Source organism: Bufo gargarizans, chromosome 1 (genome assembly GCF_014858855.1).
Source record: "Bufo gargarizans isolate SCDJY-AF-19 chromosome 1, ASM1485885v1, whole genome shotgun sequence".
In the NCBI taxonomy this organism is placed as follows: Eukaryota; Metazoa; Chordata; class Amphibia; order Anura; family Bufonidae; genus Bufo; species Bufo gargarizans.
The window spans coordinates 520842315-520867778 of NC_058080.1; the positions used below are offsets into that span (position 1 = coordinate 520842315).

At 43.2% G+C, this 25464-nt stretch overlaps 1 protein-coding gene across 1 annotated transcript in view; it reads left to right on the top strand.

Moving 5' to 3' along the window:
- SEZ6L (seizure related 6 homolog like) overlaps positions 1-25464 on the top strand; it is a 447576-nt gene that overhangs the window by 342267 nt on the left and 79845 nt on the right. The window contains exons 7-9 of the mRNA XM_044275383.1: positions 6417-6571; positions 13569-13763; positions 15139-15277. Of these exons, the coding sequence (XP_044131318.1) occupies positions 6417-6571; positions 13569-13763; positions 15139-15277 (489 nt within the window). The remainder of the gene's footprint in view (positions 1-6416; positions 6572-13568; positions 13764-15138; positions 15278-25464) is intronic.

The following is a 25464-nucleotide window of genomic DNA, read 5'->3' on the forward strand; positions in this document are numbered from 1 at the left end:
AGCAAACCGTTCTTGTTATTGGGGTGCAAGTGCTGTTTGATACAGCCATTAACAGGGTTTATTGCAAGGAAATATTTCTAGAGTACGTCTTATTTGCCCTTGTGCAATGCAGTTATATGTTGTGAAGCTCTTTTTTCCGTGTATTAGAGGCAAAAGAAAAATATATTTGCCCTTGTGCGGTGCAGTGATATAATCTATAGCCCTGTTTGCCATGTATTAGTGGTGAAATAAAAATATATTCACCGTTCTGCATTGCACTTATCTGTTGAAAAGCCTTTTGTGTTGTGTAAAAGTAGAAAATAATTAGGGCCTAATTGCCGTTCAGCGGTGCAGTGATATATTGTAAAGCCCTGTTTGGTGTGTATTAGTGGCAAAATAAAAATATATTCACCTTTCTGCGTTGCACTTATCTGTTGAAAAGCCTTTTGTGTTGTGTAAAAGTAGAAAAAAATAAGGGCCTATTTGTTGTTCAGCTGTGCAGTGATATACTCTAAAGCCCTGTTGGCTGTGTATTAGTGGCCAAATAAAAAATATTTGATCTAAAATTTGGTTATTTGATCTAACAGTATGTCAGACAGAGAAGTGCTAGGCCCTGGACAGGTGAGTGGCAGAGGCCTTAGGCTGGGTTCAGACCTGAGCGTTTTACAGCGCGTTCCTACGCGCTGTAAAACGCTCAACAGGCAAGAACCAATGATTCCCTATGGGAATGGTTCTCACCTGAGCGTTTTACAGCGCGTACGATCGCGCTGTCAAACGCCCGACGCTCCAAGAAGTACATGAGCTTCTTTGGGGCGTCTTGTCACGCGTTCCCGTACATAGACTTTAGGGAACGCGCGACAATGGGCGTTCGCTTGTCTCTGTATGCGCAATTGCCCGTACAATCGCACATACAGAGCGCTCCATCGCGAACGCTCAGGTGTGAACCCAGCGTAAGTGTTTCTGGCGCAGGCAGAGATCGCAGCAGAGTAAGGGGGCGTGGCAGCAGGGGTCGCAGCGAAAGGCCTGAGCTCCCAGTTGTGTCTTGGCCAGCAACCCAGCGGTACTTGAATGGTTGACTCGGTCATCCACTTCGTCCCAAGTGACATCAGACACCCCCAGCCAAGAGTCGGTGGGTTCCTCTGACAACACAATTAGTTGGCATGGCCCAGAAGCAGGCCCGGCATGGCCCAGAAGCAGAATCTGTCCTGAACCTGCCGCTGTCCTTTTCTGTTCCCTCAACCAGAGAAGTATTGTATTCTGTATGCTCAGCTCCCCTATACAGTAAGGATGAGCTACTAGAAGACGGTCAGCAGCTACTGGCAAGGCAAGATGTGGAGGAGACATCCACCGCTTCCTCCGCTAGGCGGGCAATTAGTGATTAGAAGAGTGGTGTGGGAGTTGGTCTTGCGGGCGGACAGGCTCCTGACCCAGAGACTGTTGAGGAGGACATCAGTGACGTGCAGACAGTACTCGATGCTGATTATGTAGCTGATCGCACTTGGCTGCCGGGTGATGAAGGGGCTTCATCATCATCGGGAGAAGAGGGTGGCAGCTTGCCTGTGAGCCAGCAGTGGAGCCAGCAAGTCGCTAGTGTTGCTGGGAGTCAGCAGGGTGGCAGCAGTGGGAGGTGGGGAGCCAAACGTGCCCGGGGTAGACCACCTGCTTTGTGGGAGCCTACCTGCCCGGGAAGTAGCGTTGCAGGAGTTCAAGGAGGCATCAGTCAGTCAGTGCGTAATGTTGCGGGTAAAATCACCTAGGAGGTAAACGTGGCCATATGTAGAATCTGTGGGCATAAGGTGAAGCATGGCCAGGGTGCCAATGTTGGCACTGGGGCCCTGCGTCAACATATGCAGCATCGCCATAAAGTGGCCTGGGAGAACTGTGGCTCTGATGTGGTAGTCCAGCCTGCCACAGCAACCGCTGCATCACCCAGTGGCACGCACCTGGTTTCAGGCAGTCAAGGCTCCACCACCTCAGCCACCTCAGTCGAAGGGAGCTGTCTGGCTGTCTGTCCTTCCCATCATCTGCTGGTCCTGATGCTTCTGCTCCTCCTCCTCGTCACTCATTCCGTCAGAAATCGATCACTGAAGCGATTGCCAAGAGACAACAGTATGCGTGCACTCATCCAACAGCGCAGAAGCTGAATGTGCTTCTGTCCAAGTTGCTGGTGCTAAAGTCCCTCCCTTTCCAAGTGGTGGACTCTGCACCTTTCAGAGAATTGATGGCGTGTGCCGAGCCAAGGTGAAGAGTCCCAAGCCACCATTTCTTTGCCAAAAAGGCAGTACCAGCCCTGCACACAGATGTAGAACAGAAGGTGGACCAGTCCTTGAGCCTGTCAGTGTCTGCCAAAGTGCATGGCAGCGCCGATGTGTGGAGCTGTAACTACGGTCAGGGGCAATACATGTCCTTTACGGCCCACTGGGTGAATGTGGTTCCTGCACAGCCACACCAGCAACTTGGCCAGGTGATGCTGTTTCCGCCTCCACATTCTCACGCTGTTGGTCCTGCGACAATGTCCACCTCCTCATCCTTCACTGCATCCTCAGCCTCCACTTCAGGGACAATTCACAGTGCCCATCCAGCGTATCACATGTGCAGGGCACTGGCGGTGTCACGCTGTTATTCACCTCGTTTGCTTGGGCAAATGCAGTCACACAGGAGAGGAACTGCTTCATGTCTTTCATCAAGAAATCGATTCCTGAATTTCTCTGCGACAACTGAAAATCGGAACCATAGTGACCAACAACAGGAAGAACATGGTGTCGGCGCTGCATCAAGGAGGGCTAAGCCATGCGCCCTGCATTGCACATGTGTTCAATCTGGTTGTCAAGCGGTTCCAGAAGTCTTCCACCCATCTGCAAGACATCCTAAAAATGGCCAGGAAACTTTGCATGCACTTCAGCCACTTGTACACCGCAAAGCAGACCCTCCTTGACCTGCCGCGGCAGAACGGCATCCCCCAACATAGGCTGATATGCGACGTTTCCACCTGTTGGAATTCCACCCTACATATGTTGGACCTACTATACGAACAGAGAAAGGCCATAAATGATTTCTTGATTATCCAATCAAACAGAAGTACCCCCCTGTGCAACTTCGATGTCAGCCAGTGGCAACTCATGCTTGACACCTGCCGTTTGTTTGGGCCCTTTGAGGAGGCCATGTTATTTGTCAGTCACCAGGACTACAGGATGAACGATGTAATTCCACTGCTTCATGTCCTGGAACAGATTCTGGTAAATCTGGCTGGTCAGGGGACTGGAGACGTGGCACCTAGATCTCACGGCCACATGAGCCCTGCAGGGGCTGAACTGGAGGAGGAGGAGGACATTGGAGCACAGGCAATGTATAGTGAAATAGGTGGCTTTGCTACTCAGGTGGCAGGAGAGGAGGAGCAGGAGCAGCCAGAGGAGCTACAGGGTGATGAGGAAGATGAGGCAGAGGACCAAGACACACCATGGCAGTATGCAGTGGAGATGGAGGCAGGGAGTCCCTCCGAGTCACTTGCACAAATGGCCCGCTGCATGCTCACTTGCTTGGGTAGTGACAGCCGAATTATCACCATTTGGCAGAGGGTTTACTTCTGGCTCTCCACCTTGTTGGACCCTTGCTACCGGTCCAAAATGGGGGCCTTTTTTATACCCGCTGAGAGAGAGGACAAACTGAACTACTATAAAGACATCCAATGTAGTCAGTTGGACGCTGCCTATCTGCGCTCACGTTCAACTGCCATGGCTGCTGGGGAGGAGTGGGGTGGGAGGAGCAGTACCAGCTCCACCAGCAGCAGCCTGAGTCTGCAGTCACTGATGAGCAGCTTTCTTCACCTGCCTATTGAATAAACTACTCACCAGCAGCTAGACGTAGAGCAGAACCTGAACCAGCAGGTGGTGGCATACTTGGAGTGCATCCTGCCAGCCGTCATTGAAGATCCGCTAGACTACTGGGCAGCCAAACTGGATGTCACCTTGCCACTCTGTGGCCTCTTGATGCTGCCGCCACCCCCACACTCTGTCATTGTGCCACTCTGTGGCCTCCTGATGCTGCCGCCACCTCCACACTCTGTCATTGTGCCACTCTGTGGCCTCCTGATGCTGCCGCCACCTACAGACTCTATCATTGGGCCATTCTGTGGTCTCCTCATGCTGCTTCCACCTCACCACTATGTCACCTTGCCACTCTGTGAACTTCTCATGCTGTTCCCACCCTTCCGACTTAATGACTGGGCCGCTGTTTAGCCTTTTTGGCTTGGCTGACATCATCATTTATTTGACCCTTCTTCTGATCTATCAGAAGGAAGGTAAAATGAGATGCACAACGGATCCTTTCTGTGTAGCAGCTGTAAGGCCTGTATGGTCCCATCAGAATTGGCTTATGATTTGGTAGACAAAAGCAGGAGTGGGTACAAAACACAGAAGACTTGTAAATATTCTATTCACGTGTCATCTCTGTTTTGGATCCACTCCTGTGTTTTTTGGCATTAGCAATACTGATGGATTACTTACCAAATGCTGACCGAGTGAAGGCGGATGCTCCACCGACATGATCAGTTTTTTGTGGGTTATTGTTCTGACGGATCAGAGGAAGGGCAAAATAATCAGTGACGTCAACACAAACTTACTGCTGCTGACCGTCTCCACTCTGTCAGGGGGGCTCTACATGTATAAGCGTTTAATAAAACAGGTTCTGTTGACACCTATGTGGAATCAGCTGATGACGGTGTAAAAGGAGTGCGCTTTTTCATGGCGCTAACATCGACCTGTAAGGCTGAGTTCATACTTGAGTTATTTGGTCAGTTTTCGCCCCATCACTGCCCAAATAAGTGAACTAAGGGTGACGCCTGTCATCTGCAGGTCATACGGACTCACAGTATTATTTCACTACCACAGCAGACTCCCTATGCGTGTTACTGCAAGGCACAGTGTTCTACACCACCATAAAGGCTCTCTGCAGCCCAGAAATAGCCTTTTTTTAATGAATTTAATTTGCCGCGAATATATTCGGATCGAACCAAATTTTTCCAAAGAAATTAGTTGAACCGGCGAATCTAATTTTGGAAAGATTTGCTCATCTCTATTACCAAGTAGTAGGGCATATCAGACAATACAGGGTTTGTTTGTAGTCTGTAACCACTGAGACACATAGATCTACATAAGAATTGTAGACCCAAATAGATAGACTGCTTGCAAAGTTGTTTAATTAAAAAAATAATTCCAACAGACATAACCTTTCATATTACTGTATTACCATTGTGTGCATATACACGTGCCCCTTACACACCCTGTGACATGTTTCAAATAATAATTCAGCTTTCACTTCTTTTATCAGGTTATCTATAACAATATGTCTTTATGTATGTAGTATACTCTGATGAACACAAATTAACTGCTAGCACACAGCAACTAACACAGAAACTATCCAGAAATGGGGTCACTCCTTTAGTCAAATCCTACCATGCTCTTGTGCAGTCCATTGCACCACAAGACTGAGCCATTCCATACAATTCACAGGCAACCTCTCCATACACGCTGATCACCCCTATGTTTTAGCCTCCCCAGGTATGAGTCTAGCACCAGCCAACTTACTTTAACTTCATTCCAGGATGATATCTCTCAATGCCCAATCAGACTCCCCCAAAACTGAACCCCTCCACGTACACCTGACCAGTTGTCCCTTCCCATGGTTAGGGTTGGTGTCTGGGCATGTGTGTCACTGCTTTAGCTGTCTTCCAAATTCACATAAACTTCAGTAGAGAGGACCATGTGCCACACGTATGTGGTTCCAATCGGGAGTCAGATAGCTTCTGGGTAAAAGAAGTGGGATAGGGCCTTCCACCAAATCTTATGCTTAAAGGCCACCACCAACCTTAATCTAATCCTGCTTCCATTCCGTGGTCCATTCTTTCATGTATTTCCAAAGTATCTGTCCCTTCATAATTTGGGTGTGGCCATTTTCTTTTATGTCATTTATATTATAATGAGATCATTTTATATTTTATCTTACCTATTGCCATAATCAAATGCCTCACCTCAAAGATGTCTTTGCTTTTATTGTATTTACTCGTCTGCTTCCTATCTTCTGATCTTGCAATGTGATTATTATTGCATTTATATTACCTTTCCTTTACTATTTCCTTCTACTCATTTCTGTTAATCTTATTAATATTTCCTAAGCCATCACCTTGACGCTCCCAATGTGATGATGTAACCCCAATACATATCCAAGCAATCTTTTATTTGAAATTGGTGAATGCATCAAACAAATGAAATGTGCTTTTATATTTTACCTCTGAATAAAATGCATTTATTTTATTCACATCATCCACTGAGATGTGTATGGGGAAATTTAGAATAGTAAAGAGTAATAGCAGCTTTAAATGATTGGCTCATATATTCACTAAAAGGCCCAAAAGGCTAATGTTTTCCTTTTAAATCCTTTAGATTGGCAGTGTACAGCAACGGGAAGATTCTCTTTGATTCTGCAAAAACAGAAATGGTGCCGTTTGAAGGTCTGATTAGTGAAGGGTCTTGCATTAGGATTGAATTCTCCACAGATGAGTCCAAAACAGCCCCTGGGTTCAATGTTCGCTTTGAAGGTAAATGAGACTTTATGAATCGACTGTATGTAAGAAATGTTCTTTATCTCATCAATGTGCTGACTTTTTCTCTTGGAACATTTTTATTACTTATTAATCAGCCACCAAAATGTTCTCCAATCCATATCAAGCATATACAGTAGGTATGAATATGAGTTATTTCCACTGCTATTAAAAGGAATCTGTCACAAGGGAAATCATTATCAAACCAGGGACAAGCCGTCCTATCAGCACACACAAAACCTGTCCTAATAACACAGGAGGACAAGTTACTTCACCACAATGAGCCATAGTGCTGCCTCATCCTCCTCTCTGCTTGTCAGGAATCATGATCCTGAATACAGGTAATCTCTGGGGAATGGAGAGGATAAGGAGACATGAGAGGAGGGTGAGATGTGGCTAATGAGCAGCAGCACTTGTATGCAGTCTCCATTACCACAGCCTGTCCTGTCTGTCCTCTCTCTACTTCATGTCTCCATATGAACTAAATTCCCCAGAGATTGAGCTAAAGTTCTTATTATCTATGCAGCATGCCAGACCTGCAGGGTATTGCGATAGTGAGGTCACAGTTATGGGCAATCGAGGGTTACTTACTTTTTAGAGGGGAACCCTGGGCAGGCATGCAGCAGTGAAGGAGAGGTAGACACAAGTTCCTCTGGGGCACACTCTGGATGTAGGGACCAGGCCTGATGGTGGATGAGGTGCCCTGGATGTTGCAGATATTTTGAGTGCCTGAGGCAAGGTCCCTTTAAGGATCGTGACGCCAGTGCCTGTAACGGTGGCACACCGATTTATAGGAGTAGTAAATGAGGTACACAGCTGGTATGGTGAACCAAACGTTGCTTTACTTGGAAAACAGTCCAACTTTATACAGACAATTGATAATCATGCAGTCCCTTATATCACAAATGCGACAGCAGGTTTACTTCTTAATATGGCAGGTATAAATCTTGCAAGATACTTGGAGGGTAAAACAGTTAATACTTCGCAGAACTATGCTGCACTATCCCCTCAGCTATTCTAGCTGGCTGGATCCCAAGGCCCGGATGCCTAAATGCTGGCTTTAATCCTTGGTAATATTTTTTCCTCCAGTATTGACCCTTGCTTCTATCTTATAGTACCTCTGCCTCTCAGCTTACTTCTCTGAGCTGGTTGTTCTGTTCCTGTGGTGCGGGAAGCTGCAGGTTTCTCCCAGGAGGTTCATCCCTACTACTGGGGTTACTTCTTCTGTGCTGGTTGGATTACTGGTCTCCAGGCAGGCTGTACTCCTTCACTAGCCTCCTGGGGCAACTAGAAGCCTGGAATATCCAGCTGCATGTCAGGAGGAGGCCCTCAGCCTATCTCTGGCTGGTGCCTTCTCACTTCTGTATCCACAGACTCCTGACTATGACCTAACCCCTCCCTGTCTGGGCCCGGACATTTATACTAGGGGCTCCCTATCTCCCTCTAGTGTCTAGGATGTCTAACTTCACCCAAATAGGCCTGCTGAGCATATAACAGGGGAAACAACACATGTAAAAACACATTAAATGCATATAAGAACATAACATCACTGTCCCTTGTGAGCAGAAGTAACACGTGACCCAATTGACCCTTGTGTAGTGCCTACCCCTACCTAGTGGGACACTACATCTATATTTAGGATCCTAATCCCTGACAAGTAGAGAGAAGGAAGAGGCAGCTCTTTACCTCAGTGTTGTAAATTAACTTGTCCTCATGTGTGATCAGGACAGGTTTTGTGTGAACTAATGGGACAGCGGCCATTTTGTTTCCCCTGATGATTGCCCACCAGACAAAACAAGCCATTAAGTAATAAAGTAATATTTAATAATAAAGTAATATTTAAGTATTTTCATTTTCTTATTACCAGAGAACCCCTTTAAGAAGAAATACTTAATGCTTATGCAAATTGCTTCTTAAATTCCCCTGAGGTGGGCCCAAGCCACTTAGCGCACCCTGGCTCTTCCATTCCCCTTTGCTAGCCACTTCTTCTGCATTCACATGGTCAGGTGTGCTGTAGATCCAGGCACCTGTCCTGTCAGTCACCAATGTGAGCTCTGAAAAAAAGCTAAATGGAACCAACAAGAGACAAAGTGGGAGATTTACCCAGTCTGGTGTTCTTAATGCTGCTCTTGACATCCGTTGCGCCACCAAAAAATGTTCTTAATTTATGACAAAGTACATGCCATATCATAAACAAGGGCGTAACTAAAGGCTCATGGGCCCTGGTGCAAGAGTTCAGTTTAGGCCCCCTTCCCTCAGTGCTTTGTGGCCAGGAGCAGAGAAGCACATAGCCTTTGTGTTGCCTGAGGCAAAAATTTAAACACTCCCCCCCCCCATGCTAAATTCTTGACCTAACCCCTTCCCTCCAGCCAGAGGTGTACCTTGACCAGCATGCACTTTATATAATACCAGTGTCTTCTTATGTGGCACAAAGGTCTCTGGGTCCCCTCAGGCTCCTGGGCCCGGTACCTCTGCACCCTCTATAGCTAAGCCCCTGGTTATAAATGAAGCATATCCTCCGGGAGACAGAGCACCTATAATAAAATCTACACTTGAAGCTGGCCATATTTCAGTCATCATTTACACCAGGAAACTGTCGTAAACTATGATTCATCTGCAATAGCCAGGGTCCTGTCTACACCACCCCGCCTCTTTTGAGAAAGTGGCGAAGGCGGCAGTAAAAAACTATTTGCAGAAATATTTGACTACAAATGCATTTAAAAAGTCAAGAATCTGGGGCTTGCTTCTTTTAACGCCAGTTTTCTGGTACATGGAAATGATAAATCTCCCCATGGTGTCATAGAGCTTTCCCACCAGATTACCCTTACACTTGTACACTGTCATATCTTTTGGGCCCCCAATGATTGCACACTAATAGCCTAGTCTATCCTTGCCATAAATTTCTACACAATATCTCTTTAATTTAAAAAATCCAGTTCCCCCCCCCAAAAAACTCTGAAATTAATTGCTCCATTTCTGCACTTAGCTGCCATGTTTTTTCTAGCTGAAGTTCCTGCTTCAATCACTTAGTGTTGTGCAAGCAACTGAGGGATGGCATGACTAAACACAGGGAAAAGCGTGGGGCAGTACATTTTTCTGCTTCTATGTTGTATTCACACTGCATTTTCCTCTTTCACACACTTCCATGCACAGGCCCCATATCATAGTTAGTCTGTTAATCTATAAGTACCGTATGTTTATCAAAACCACAGTAGCCAAAGGAAATCCACACAAGGAAAATGCACAACCTATAGAGATGTTGTCCTTGGTTGTATTTGAACCCAGGATCACAGTATTACAAGGTAACAACACTGAACCCTAAGCAGATAAATAGTCATCTTGCTGCTACTGTAAGTGCATATCCATTAAAATAAATATTTGTAATTAAGAAGGGACAAGAATTTAAAGGGCTTGTAAGGTCTTGGAGCCAACAGCACCTGGAAGTCCTCCCCTGTCCCTCTTAACACTGTTTCATTTCCAGCTGCTTCTGGTAGCCACAGGACCAGGAACTGGCTTGGTACTGTAACCACTATGGGCTATCACAGGCCTGTGATTGGTCACAGAGGTCACAGGATCAACCTGCTTCCTGGTCTTGCAAAGACCGGAAGCGGCTGGTGATGGACCAGTGGTGGGACTGCAGAGAGGTGAGTTGGTGTTCTATGTTCAGGGAGCAGAGGAGGACCCCAGGGGTTGACAACTTCCTTTAAGGGTGATTGAAAATATGAAGAACATTATCTTTGGATGAACTGAGAAAGTAGATAATATTATATAATAGACTGTAACGTCAAAATGTACTACTATATTTCTAAGTGGTAAGAATTACTTTTATAAAGACTTCAGTTGTTGATGTTCGGCTTGTATTATTTATGAAATGATATAAGGCATATCCAGCGATCTGTGTCTCACTCCACAGTGTGAATTATGTCAGCGAGTGTAATCTTTCGTTCAGCTACTTTTCTCATAGGGCCTGTCAAGTTCTGATGCAATCTTTCAGATGTTATGTAGATGTTTAGCCTGCTGAGCACAGGAGAGCTGATTCAAATGAATTGCTCTTGACTCCAATCTTTGTGATTTCCAGAGCCTGAATGAAATAATTTTGTTCCGGTTTTCTAAGCATGACCTAAATAGCTAAACTGATGATGCGCTGTTCTGGCAGTGTCCACATACTGAGTACAATAATCCAGATGTAAAATGCATCATTCAGACAGCAAGTCATGTTCGGGTCATGCTCTTTCATACAGTAAGGACTTTCAGGGAACCAATATTGTGAAACTGTAGGTAATCAAGGATGAAAGGACTGACCTGAGTAACTTGGGCAATTTATATATGGCGGTTCTATGTATTGCATCTATAGGTTCTTATTTAAAGTGTACTGTATGCCACAAGAGTGCCTATTGGGTGGTATGCACCAGTGTATTATATTTTATCTGTAATAAAAAGCATAGTTGATTATGTTTTTGAGTATAGAAGTGCAACTTAGGCCATACCCCCTTCCCAGTGAAGCTCTGCCTCTTACCAATATACTCTTCCCCATTTTTGAGCAAACCCTAGCTTCACCAAATTATATCAATATGCACCACTTTTTAGACAGATTCTAGGCGCAGACACATTAGTAAATCTGGTCCTGTGCGAATAAAGACTTGTTTTATTGTTATATATGGGCTTAATGAGCACCCTTTCACACAATATAGAGTCATTTTAGTTTGTCCAACAAAGAGAAAATATAGTTTAGCCCATTAAATATACAGTTCGAGAGAATATGAAACTTAACACAACAAATTCCACCGAAAAAATCTACTTCAAGTTTACCGCAACTGTGTGTTTAATGCGTTAAAGGACATCTGTCAGCAGATTTGTACCTATGAAACCATCATCACACCTGGCCCTGTCAATCAAAGTGCAAAGTGCACAGAAAGCAAAGCCTCTAGGTGTAACGGCAACATCCCATTGCACTTAAACTACATTTTTCTCAACAATGCAGACACATATGAACATTGGACTAACACTGATGCCTTCAGCTGCAAAGTGCACATATAACAATCCAGCATTTTTTATAGGTACAAATCTACTGACAGATGCCCTTCAAGGCTTTGTTCACATCTCCAGCATGGATGATCGTCAGGCTGTTCCGGTATAAATGCCGGCTGTTGGACAGACAAAAAACACTGCATGCAGCAAAATCCCATTCTAGTCAATGGAGATCTGACGGTTCGTGATCGTGTCTGGCAGTGCCAGATATGGTGAGCTCCAGTAGCCTGATCCTTTGTTGGATTAGATCACTGGATTCGCAATGCTACTGTGAACGTAGCCTAATTGTCAAGGTTAAACCTTGCTACATTCATATTATAAGACATTTATTTACTGATTATAGAACAGCTACATTCACAAAAAAATCTAAAAGTTATGGCTCCTCGAATTCAATCTAAAGGTCCAAAAAGGGTTAAATACACACTGGCAGCAGTAATTGACAAACACGTTTAATATTAGTGTATTGCTGATTCCATGCATTAATCATAATCCTTTTATTATTACTTTAGATTTAATTTTGCACTGCATTCCATTATAATGCAATGAATTATCAGGAGAATAATGGAAGCATGAACACATGCTGACACGGGCAAATTTTCACTTAGAATATTAATAAACGGCAATGTATTTTTCCACTCGAAGAACAATGTACGTTAATCTTGCAAACTCCTGCTGTTCATGTAAAGTATTAAAAAAGCTGCTGAACATCCTTGTCACTAAGAACAGTCTAAGGGTACTTTCACACTTGCGTTGTGAAGATCCGGCAGGCAGTTCCGTCGCCGGAACTGCCTGCCGGATCCGTGAATCTGTGTGCAAATGGATAGCGGATCCATCTAACAAATGCATTCAAACACCAGATGAGTCTCTCCGGTGTCATCCGGAAAAACGGATCAGGTATTTATTTATTTTTTTGCATTTTTAAAGGTCTGTGCATACGCAGACTGGAAAACCGGATCCGTTTTGCCGGAACACTTGGTGCCGGATCCGGCACTAATGCATTTCAATGGAAAATAATGCCGGCATTTCGGCAAGTGTTCCGGAATTTTGGACGGAGAGAATACCGCAGCATGCTGCAGTATTTTCTCCGGCCATATACCAGTAAGAGTGACTGAACTGAAGACATCCTGATGCATCCTGAACGAAATGCTCTCCATTCAGAATGCATTAGGATAAAACTGATCAGTTTTTTTCCGGTATTCAGCCCCTGTGACGGAACTCAATACCGGAAAACTTTAACGCTAGTGTGAAAGTACCCTAAGCCAGTTATTGTCAGTGCCTGGACCTTCTCAAGAAGAGATTAAGGACATCTTGCTTAGAGGTGGAAAGATCAGGCAGTGATATTATCACCATTTCAAGGGTGTGTAAAACCAGATAAAATAATGTTTTGAAAAAAAAAACTGATGAAAACAATTTTTATGACAAAGGTTAAAGTACATTGAGTTTTAAAGGGGTTCTCTGGGCTACAGATATTGATGTCTTATCCTCAGGACAGGTCATCAACATCAGATCAGTGGGAGTCCAACACCGAGCGTCACCACTGATTAGATGCTTCAGGATACTAACAATGTAAGGAGCGGAAGCAGAAGGTTCCGTACAAGTTACCGAAACCAGTGTTCTGAAGCTCAGCTCCCATTCATTCTGCCTCCAGCTCTGTGCACTGTATATTTTACAGTGTCTCAGCAGCCCCAAAAAAATAAAAACTGATTGGTCAGGGGTCCCGGGTGTCAGACCCCACCCGATCTGATACTGATTACCTGTACAGACGAAAGGTCATCAATATCTGTAGCTCAGAGAACCCCTTTAATTCTTTGGTAACCAAGCTATGACAAGAATGTGGTATTCATTTTCCCAGTAAAGGTCATGAGGCTAAAATGGAGAGCAACAATTTTGCTGAAATTCATTCTCCCTTCCACCAGAATAAATGATGGTAATTGTATAATTGTTTGTCTTTCATCCACTTCCTAAGCCTTTGAAAGAGGACACTGCTACGAACCATATATACAAAATGGCAACTTCACAACAACCGACCCTACATATAGTATGGGAACCGTGGTGGAATTTTCATGTGACCCCGGCCACTCTCTGGAACAAGGACCAGCTATCATAGAGTGTATTAATATGAAAGACCCTTATTGGAATGACACAGAGCCACTCTGCAGAGGTAAGAGAGCCATTTTAAATTACATTTAAGGGGGATTTCTGGATTTAAAAAGTTGTAAAATATGACTTTTGCAACTTTTGGGACAGATATGAGCAAAAAATCACGACTTTCCATCCTGAGGATAGGCTATCAACAGTAAAGGAGTGGACAATCCCTTTAATGTGGCAAAGAAGAACAATAATATAAGAGATTGCTGACATTAGGAACTGAGCTACTAGAGCAAGTGGCAGGAAGTGTTGTCATGAGGACACAGGAAGAAGGCACCCAGTCATTTGAAGCTCAAGATAAAATTAGATTTCACATTTCTAAATTTTCAGTAAGAGCATGCGTTTCCGTTACTTAAGATTTTAGACATCTACTTAAACTAACTGCCACCTCTACAAGAGACTGAACACAATACTGTAAATTAGCAATAAACTCCTTAAAGGGGTTGTCCACTTTCTGTTTATTGTTAATCAATGTGTTTCTAAGATGACTATAAGTTACCGAAATGTTGAAATTCGGCACCATTTTCTATATTTTATAAGATATGCCCCTTGTTTTCCAAGTCTTTTGCGCTGTCCACACAGAGGTTCTGTCCATAAGATGGCTGCTAATGTAGGGTGATGTGACCTGGCTAATCACCTCCATGTGATGTCTCCTCCGTTCAAATACACAGTACATACCATATGCACTTGCACTTTTGGGAGTTTAGTGCAGGTGCACTGTGTTTGAATGGAAGAGACTGAGTGATTTGCCTGGTCACATGACCCTCCATCAGCAGCCATCTTATGGACAGGACCTCTGTGTGGACAGCACAAAAGATTTGCCTAACAAGGAGGCATAAAATAAAACAAACGGCACAGAATATTAACAAAGACTATATTATTAAGTGCAATTTAGTCATCTTACATAAACATTGGACACAAGTAGCCAACCCCTTTAAAGACGTTCATGGAGTTATAGTCTATTGGGTACCTTATTTTATACGTAATAAATCACTATAGAGCCTCCACCGATATTTCTCCAAAGGCCTGTAAATGCGAGAGTTCATCAGGATGTGCTGATTATACAGTAAAGAGACTGTTGCCCAGTCTTCTCGGCACCACCTACCCTCTCACGGTTCCTTCAGATGAAGCACGTATATGTGAATTTTTTCACATTCTGGTTTAAAACCCATAGTCCTGCATGTAAAATGTTTCTGTGTTTTCACACCATTGTTAATAACTGAACGGAAACAAAACTCCTATAGCCTGGTTATTTTGTTTAGATGGGGACATGTGTGACTTGCAATAGTCTTATAATTTACAGAAGAGTGTGCATTATCCCATAAATACAGTTCTGCATCACTTTAATGTTTATGTCTTACTGGTCTCATTGTCTTTTCTTCATCCAGCAATGTGTGGTGGTGAGTTGTCTACCCCTGCAGGGGTTATATTGTCACCCAACTGGCCTGATTTATATACAGAAGGAGAAGACTGCATATGGCGAATCCATGTGGGAGATGATAGAAGAATATTCCTTGATATTCAGTTGTAAGTTCTAGAATATACAGTAAAACAAATCTGCTTCTTTAGAGCTCTCACCCTCTAGATGAATATAGTGCAAGCTGCACTGGGGTACAGACTGGCTTACCTCTCAGAAATTGTACTAACATTAATATGTATTTTTTGCATATGAAGAAGTTTAAAAACGTTAGCTGTGCAACAATGTAGAAGTAGTCCCTTATTTAATATGTGGCACATTACCTGAAATTTTAAACATTATCTAAAATACTACATGTGCAGCCTGTGGAACCACACAGGAGCACCAGAAGCACAACGGTTGCAACCACATTAAAACTGCAGTGCTGTGGTCCTCGGTTGGAATCTGACCAAGGAAAACCTCTGCATGGAGTTTGCATGGTTTTCATCAAGGTACTTCACTCTCTGTCAAAATCATAGCAAGAGGTTAATTGGCTTCAAAGTAAAAAATAAATAAAGATTACCCTAGTGGATAATGGAGAATGAGCAGCTACTGACTCCCTTGCTCCACAACTCTTCAAGAACGCTGAGTCCTTGGGGTGAGAAAAGTGCATTACAAATGCTTGTTTGAGACCATAAGAATCACATGCCATTCTTGTACAGAGGTCCTCTGCTGATCATTACTTCACTTTTTCTCATGCTATGTTCTTCATCATGGTACATTATACAGGTCCTTATAAAAAAATTAGCATATTGTGATAAAGTTTATTATTTTCTGTAATGTACTGATAAACATTAGACTTTCATATATTTTAGATTCATTACACACCAACTGAAGTAGTTCAAGCCTTTTATTGTTTTAATATTGATGATTTTGGCATACAGCTCATGAAAACCCAAATTTCCTATCTAAAAAAATTTGCATATCATGAAAATTTTCTCTAAACGAGCTATTAACCTAATCATCTGAATCAACTAATTAACTCTAAACACCTGCAAAAGATTCCTGAGGCTTTTAAAAACTCCCAGCCTGGTTCATTACTCAAAACCGCAATCGTGGGTAAGACTGCCATCATTGACACCCTCAAGCAAGAGGGTAAGACACAGAAAGAAATTTCTGAACGAATAGGCTGTTCCCAGAGTGCTGTATCAAGGCACCTCAGTGGGAAGTCTGTGGGAAGGAAAAAGTGTGGCAGAAAACGCTGCACAACGAGAAGAGGTGACCGGACCCTGAGGAAGATTGTGGAGAAGGACCGATTCCAGACCTTGGGGGACCTGCGGAAGCAGTGGACTGAGTCTGGAGTACAGGCGTGTGCAGGAAATGGGCTACAGGTGCCGCATTCCCCAGGTCAAGCGACTTTTGAACCAGAAACAGCGGCAGAAGCGCCTGACCTGGGCTACAGAGAAGCAGCACTGGACTGTTGCTCAGTGGTCCAAAGTACTTTTTTCGGATGAAAGCAAATTTTGCATGTCATTCAGAAATCAAGGTGCCAGAGTCTGGAGGAAAACTGGGGAGAGGGAAATGCCAAAATGCCTGAAGTCCAGTGTCAAGTACCCACAGTCAGTGATGGTCTGGGGTGCCATGTCAGCTGCTGGTGTTGGCCCACTGTGTTTTATCAAGGGCAGGGTCAATGCAGCTAGCTATCAGGAGATTTTGGAGCACTTCATGCTTCCATCTGCTGAAAAGCTTTATGGAGATGAAGATTTCATTTTTCAGCACGACCTGGCACCTGCTCACAGTGCCAAAACCACTGGTAAATGGTTTACTGACCATGGTATTACTGTGCTCAATTGGCCTGCCAACTCTCCTGACCTGAACCCCATAGAGAATCTGTGGGATATTGGGAAGAGAAAGTTGAGAGACGCAAGACCCAACACTCTGGATGAGCTTAAGGCCGCTATCGAAGCATCCTGGGCCTCCATAACACCTCAGCAGTGCCACAGGCTGATTGCCTCCATGCCACGCCGCATTGAAGCAGTCATTTCTGCAAAAGGATTCCCGACCAAGTATTGAGTGCATAACTGAACATCATTTTTTGAAGGTTGACCTTTTTTGTATTAAAAACACTTTTCTTTTATTGGTCGGATGAAATATGCTAATTTTTTTTAGATGTATGCCAAAATCATCAATATTAAAACAATAAAAGGCTTGAACTACTTCAGTTGGTGTGTAATGAATCTAAAATATATGAAAGTCTAATGTTTATCAGTACATTACAGAGAATAATGAACTTTATCACAATATGCAAATTTTTGGAGAAGGACCTGTATATATTAAAGGGGTTATTTTATCAAGACAACCTTTGTCCATATGCCCTATTAGAAAATATGACCATATAGTGATGGGTTATCAGGTCTCTACTCTATAAGCTAGAATGGACAGCTGTTCAGAATTACATGATTAGCTATTCATTTAATTGGCTACCATGTAATGCCACAATTTCCATACAACAGCCATTGAGGGGATACAGTTGTGGCTACCGATAACAGCCGCAGTCTGACCAGCCGATTACCAGACTGAATTGTTTCTAAAAAGGGGTTGTCTTCATAAGACCCACTTTAAGTCTTAAGAGAAAGTAGGTAGGTTCAGTTCCTGGAGTGTAAGAATACCTTGAATTGTTTTTACTGTGGAAAAAGTGCAATAAAAACGTTTGCATGCAGTATTATTATATTATTACTATTTGAAAGTGCCATTAATTCCATTGCACTGTACATCTAAGGGGAGTATACAGTAAGGTCATTCAGAAAGTATTCAGAGTTTTTCCCTTTTTTCAAGTTGTGGTCTTTTGTTAAAATTTAAAAAAATCGAGTTTTGCCAAATCAATCTGCTAAGAAAGTGAAAACAGAATTTTATAAAATGTTTGCAAATTTGTTAAAAAGGAAAAACTATTTTGCATGGATGTAAGTAGTCAGACCTTTGCTACGACACTTGAAATTTAGCCCTGGGGCTTCTATTTCTCTATTATATTTTAGATGTTTCTACACCTTGATTGGAGTCAACTGGTTCAAAATTCAGTCGATACTACTACAATAAAAGATGATAGTTTTTCCTTATCAATAAATTAACAAAGATTTTGAACATTCTATTTAAATTTTGTCATTACTGAGTGCAGAATAATGGGGAAAAACTTGATTTCTTTTTTTAGCAGAAAGATACAACATATAATGTGAAAAAAGTGAAAGGGTCTGGAGATGTTTTTGAAACGCACTGTATATAATATAAAACAACACAAGTACAATGAGGCTGAGCTTAGTAACAAACTGTTAAAGAGGTGGAGATGACCATGCCCGCTAGAGAGGAATGACACAGTAGGTGAGGGTAAAAGCTGTTCACCTGACTGGTGTGGTGGCAGCATGCTTATTGCAGGTGGTAGGCTTTCCTGATGAGATTTTTAGGTTGCTTTTCATGGTTTAAATGTTAAGGGTAGAGTCTGATGTGAATTCTAGAGTATGCACTAGAGAAATCTTATAGACGATTGTGCGAGGGACAGACATGGGAACAAGGAGTGTTGATGTGAATGGGAGTTGTTAGACTGGGCAATAGCTGGATAGAGAGGATAGGTCCAGGGAAGGCATCTTGAGTATGTGTGTGATGGTGGCATGGTTAAAAGATAAAGGGAAAACACCAGTGGTTAGTGATAGGTTAAATATGTCGGTTAGGGCAGGGATAACTATAGTGGTTAGGTTAGGAATGAGGTAGAATGGGAATGAGTCAAGGGCACCGTTGGTGACATGTGATCTGAATGTTAAGGTGGAAAGTTTTTCTTCAGTGAAAGTGAGATTTTGTAAATTTTATGTTTGCAATATGGTATAGAAAGTTACAAGTATTAAACAAATGTTTGTGGTTGTGGGAAAGAGACAATATGAGGTTAGTGAATTATTCCTGTTTAGAAGAGATGAGAGTAACTGAAGTTGAGAACAGCTTGTTTGTATGTTTTAAAGGCTTTCTTGGAATGGGTTTTCTTCCAGAGTCGTTCCGCAACGCCACAAGCTTGTCTTAGTTTTTTTCATCTGGGGAGTGTGCCAGCGTTGTTGATTTGATGGGTTTTGCTGTGTTTGAGGGAGGCAAGCTAAAGTAATGTGATGTTGTAGAAAACAGCAACTGTGTCAGCATTATAAAGGGAAGATATGATGGACAGCAGTGAGAGAGAGTCACAGAACATGTAAATAGAGAGATGTTTGAGGTTCCCACAAGGGTGTGCTGGTTTATGGACTGGAGAGGCAGTTGGAGAGAGTGGTTGAGAATGCAAGAAGTTTGTGGTCAGAGAGGGGGAGAGGAGAGTTTGAGAGATTAAACAGGGAGCAGAAGCAGGTGAAAACAAGGTATAGTGTGTGTCCATCTCGGTGGATGGCTTTGGAGGATCATTATGTGTGGCCAAAGGAAGAAGTAAGATATAGGAGTTTGGAGGCAGTTGATTGACATGTGTCAACATAAATGTTGAAATTCCCTCAAGATGATGGTGGGGATGTCCAATAGGAGGAAGTGTAGAAGCCAGGCACTAAAGTGGTCATAACAGAGAGTAGTTGGGATTGGTGGACAGTAGATGATGGCTATTTGGAGGCTATAGGGAGAGGAAGAGTAGATGTGGACAGAGTGAATTTCAAAAGAAGGAAGGTTGAGGAAGGGTAGAGGTGGGTTAAAAGAACAGTTACCTGATAAGAGAAGGCTAACACCTCCACTATGTCTAGCTTGATGGGAAGTGTGGGTAAATTGGAGTTTTCCATAGGAGAGTGCAGCAGGGGAGACAGAGTCTGAGGGTGTCAGCAAATGTGGTTATGAATGTAGGAATGCTTATTGCAAACAGAACAGAGCTCCATAATGCTCCAGAGTGAGTCTGGGGAGAGCAGGGGTCGAGTCAATGAGGTTTAAATGGTGATAGCAGTTTGTTGTAGGGGTTTAGTGGTAGGAAAAATGATAGTGGGGATCAGTTGAGGGGGGCCAGGATTAGGTAATATGTCTCCAGCAGTCAGAAGGAGTAGAGAAAGGTCTAGCAGGTATGAGTAGTATTATTCTGACTCTGACTGTTGTAGTAGCAATTTATCCCTAGTGAGATCTCTATGCCTGGCCTGTATAAGCAGATATAATCACTGCGAACAATCCTTACCAGATAGCGTGAACTCACCAACACCAAGTTTATCCATGTAAGTTGCTTTATTCTGTAAGCCAGATAACAGAGTACAGCAGAACAGATGGATTCCGGTATTGTGCGGTCAAAAGATGATGCTTTCATAAGCATACATGAGAATACATGTGTACTTGTGCAATGCCTGGAGCAGTTCATCTGTGAGGGTTGTGTGCTGCTCCTGGGGTATATGAAGGACTGGAAGAGGTGTAATTATACACAGAATAATCGGGTTATATGGAAAACAAGGGCATAGAATAGAAGGGATGGAAAACGGAGATATACATAAATCTCCCATTTCCAAGAAGCAAAAATCCCCTCATCACCTAGTGAATTATAATTGGGTTTGCGTGTAAATTGCTGGAGTGTCATAAAATAAAGCATCAATTTGAACTTTAATCCTGTTGTCTGCAAACAAATCTGTCACCGCTGCCCTGCTTGAGAGAGCAACCCCTTACAATTGGTGAAGGATAGGTGCAACAGCAAGTTGCTGGGGACAATGGCGTGGCAGTTGATTCTTTAATGTCCTGGGTGAAAACTGCTGCAGCTTTGTAAAGTTCATCATTTGCAATGGAGGAAATCCTAAAGCAGCCTGTACAGGCCCAGGCCCAGTAGCAGGAAACCAATAGTTTACTGGTGGAGCAGATTGCTGTATTGAGAGAGACTGTTGTAGCTCCAGTAATAAGAAAGTGGATCCAGCACCTTAAAAGTTCTTGAGTGAAGATTTCTTTATTTCCAGCAGTGAATATTACAGTGGTAATAAAACACCTCCTCATCAAATCCCGCTTTAGTCTACTCGTTTCGAACAAACCATGTTTTTACTCATGACTATTGAACCAACTCAATAATCAGCATATATAAAGATTTATTCCTCTCTCCGACATGAACAGGGGGAGGAGAAAAAAATTCAGGTGTATATACTAATTTAGTTAATTAAGGGTGGGTCGCTTGATTAACTTTGTTTTCAGAGAACAATTACATAGAACTTTATAAAATTGCATGACATATAGCCTGAACTAGTATGGGGGGCGAGAGACACTGAATTAAAAAGAGACAGCCAACAGTTATTCTATATAGAAAACCGCAGTGTCTGAACCTCCATCAATACTTCCAGGTTGTCTTGGGTATTACATGTAAAAGGTAAATTTAAAAACAAAGATAGAACAACTACATAAGGCGAAAGCAACTATAAAACAACACCAGATGTTACAGAATACAAATATAATCAATAAATATGCATCAGTTCCTTTCTTAAATTCAAACCTGCAGGATGTCTGGTGTTTAATCTGAAAATACAGAATGCTTCCCTCTGGGCAATTAACCTTTTCAGGTCTCCTCCTCTCTTCGGAGTGAAGACACGTTCAATGGCATACGCTTAAAAAGTATTCAGGCTTCTGTCATGTACTGTAATAAAGTGTCTCGCTGCATTAGAGATATAAGTATATGCAGAATTTGTGATGTAATTAAGGTGTTCCAAAAGTCTGGATTTAAATTTCCTCACTGTACATCCTGCATAAAGTACCTTACATTCCCTGCATTCTATAACATACACTACGCCCGTGGAATTACAGTTAATATAAGACTTAATAGGGAAGTGGTTAATGTTGGCAGAATCATGGAATGATTTTTTAGGGATTACAAAACTATAGGCTCTGCACGGATGACTACCGCACTGTGTAAATCCAACATATTTCATCCTGGTTTTATTACTGTTCCGTTTGGAATTGCAGGAAAAAATACTGGATCTCACAGGCAGGAAGCTGTAAGTGTATGTCACGGCTGAGGATGGGGAAAAACCCTCAGCCGTGCGATGCCGGAAGATGTTAGGCTGCTCGGCCAGGAAGACTCCTGTTCCTCCGTATCCAGAAGGAACAGGTTGTCTTACCCTGACTCCTAGTCCAGGGACCGGTCGGAGGGTGAGTTAGGGCTCCGAGGTTCCTAAGCATGGGTCCTCCTACCTTAAAGGTCGGCCCATGCAGCTAGGAGTTAGGGTCAGGTTAGGGACGCGATAGGAGGTGACCTGCTCCCTAGTCCTGTCGTCCTGGTCAAGCAGTGACCATCTTCCACCATCGCACGGCTGAGGTTTTCCCCCATCCTCAGCCATGACAGTATGACCAGAAATAACACAGAGTGCACACAGACATACGAAAGTGCATACAAACGCGCACACAACTCCAAGGGAACCGCACACATACCTGTTGTCCGCGGCAACCGCACTTGAGGCTAACAACATTATGCCTCCAGCTGCGGTTGACACTACAACCCAAACCGCGGGCAAGGAGTCACGGCCATAAACATGGTCGTGACACTCCCACCCCTCAAAGCCCCCCCCCACCAAAAAAAACAACTTGTGAGGGACTCAGACAAGGGGATAGGAGAAGGGAACATCCACTCTCAGGACATGGTTCCCAGGAAGTCACTGCCAGCTGCATCCTCTCCCAGCACACACTCAGCCAGTCCAGCGAGGCCTGCAGCCCGACACAGCGACACGGGAAGAGAACCACTGAGAATGGACGAGGGGACTCTCCACTCACGTCCCCACTCCAGTCGCTGCCAGCAGGCACTCCTAACCAGCACGCAGCCGGACCACTAACGGAGTGCTGCCAGCAGACGACCAGAGATGGGAACATGGAGAGGGACGAGGGATCACCAACACGGACACAGAAGGTAAGGTGGCGGGGAATAAGCCACCAACCGTGCCGTTAACGGTGATCCCCCCGGAACTGCTCTCCCTCCGGAGAACGCGCATGCAGGCCAAAATAGGATGGCACTGCATGCTGCACCCTCTTTCGAAGGTGTGCAAACCGCACACCAAACAAACACCACGAGTGCAAGATAAAATTAGGGGACGCCAAACGAGGCAACGGTGAAGGGATGGCGGGGAACGCCACTCACCGCGCCGTCAGCGGTGAAACCCCCATAACGCTCTCCCTCCGAAGAACGCGCATGCACCCCATCAACCTATGGCGATGCATGCTTTACCCTCTTTCAAGGGATACCAGGTGAGAAGCCTCTCTGGTCATACTATCATGGCTGAGGATGGGGAAAAACCCTCAGCCGTGTGATGCCGGATGATGTTAGGCTGCTCGGCCAGGAAGACTCCTGTTCCTCCGTATCCAGAAGGAACAGGTTGTCTTACCCTGACTCCTAGTCCAGGGACCGGTCGGAGGGTGAGTTAGGGCTCCGAGGTTCCTGAGCATGGGTCCTCCTACCTTAAAGGTCGGCCCATGCAGCTAGGAGTTAGGGTCAGGTTGGGGACGCGATAGGAGGTGACCTGCTCCCTAGTCCTGTTGTCCTGGTCATGCAGCGACCATCTTCCACCATCGCACGGCTGAGGGTTTCCCCCATCCTCAGCCGTGACAGTATGACCAGACATAACACAGAGTGCACACAGACATACGAAAGTGCATACAAACGCGCACACAACTCCAAGGGAACCACACACATACCTGTTGTCCGCGGCAACCGCACTTGAGGCTAACAACATTATGCCTCCAGCTGCGGTTGACACTACAACCCAAACCGCAGGCAACTGTATGCGGCTCCCAAGGCGCCACGGCCATAAACATGGTTGTGACAGTGTATTACAGTGTGTAATACACTTAGAGCCAAAGCATTACAATACAGAAGTATTGTGATACATTGTAAACGGGATCAGACCCCCAAAAGTTGAAGTCCCAGAGTGGGACAAAAAAATAAAGTGAAAAAAAATGTTAAAAAAAATAAAGTTTTACAAAAAAACTAAAAGTTTCAAGTAAAAAAAAAAAAACACACGTCCTTTTCCCAAAATAAAGTCTAATATTTTTTTTTTACAGTAGGGATCGCCGCATCCATATCGACCGGCTCTATAAAAAAAAATCGTTTTTTGTCACCTTACATCATTAAAAGTGCAACACTGAGTGATCAAAAAGGCGTATGTCCCCCAAAATAGTACCAATCTAACTGTCACCTCCTCCCACAAAAAATTAGCACCTACCTAAGACAATCGCCCCAAAATAAAGAAACTATGGAGACACTAAAACATGATTTTTTTTTTGCTTCAAAAATCCTTTTATTGTGTTAAATGTAAAAAAAAATTAAAAAGGAGACATATTAGGTATCGCCGTGTCCGTAACAACCTGCTCTATAAAAATACTACATGATCTAACCCCTCAGGTGAACACCGTAAACAATATAAAATAAAAATGATGTAAAAAAAACATTTTATGTCCCCTTACATCACAAAAAGTGTAATAGCAAGCAATCAAAAAGTCATATGCACCCCAAAATAGTGCCATTCAAACCGTCAACTCATCCTGCAAAAATTATACTCTACCTAAGACAATCGCCCAAAAAATTAAAAAACTATGGCTCTCGGACTATGGAGACACAAAAATATTATTTTCTTTTCGTTTAAAAAATTATATTATTGGGTAAAGCCTAAATAAATTTTAAAAAGTATACGTATTAGGTATTGACATGTCCGTAAGGACATGCTCTATAAAAATATTGTATGACCTAACCCCTCAGGTGAACACCGTAAAAAATAACAATAAAAACTGTCCAAAAAGCAATTTTTTGTAATAGCAAGCGATCAAAAAGTCATATGCACCTGAAAATAGTACCAATCAAACTGACATCTCATCCCCAAAAAATTAAATAAAAACTATGGCTCTCAGACTATGGACACTAAAACATGATTATTTTTTTTTAAATGAAAATTATATTATTGTTTAAAACTTAAATAAATAAAATGGATACATATTAGATATTGCCATGTCCGTAACGACCTGCTATATAAAAATGTCACATGACCTAAAATTTCAAATAAAAACTGTGTCAAAAAAGCAATTTTTTGAGGCCTTACATCACAAAAAGTGTAATACCAAGCAATCAAAAAGTCATACGCACCCCAAAATCAAACCAATCTAACCATCATCTCATCCTGCAAAATATGAGACCCTAACTAAGACAATCGCCCAAAAAATAAAAATAAACTATGGCTCTCAGAATATGGAGACACTAAAACATGATTTTTTTTTTGTTTCAAAAATGCTGTTATTGTGTAAAACTTAAATAAATTAAAAAAGTATACATATTAGGTATTGCCACATTTGTAAGAACCTGCTGTATACAAATATCACATGACCTAAACCA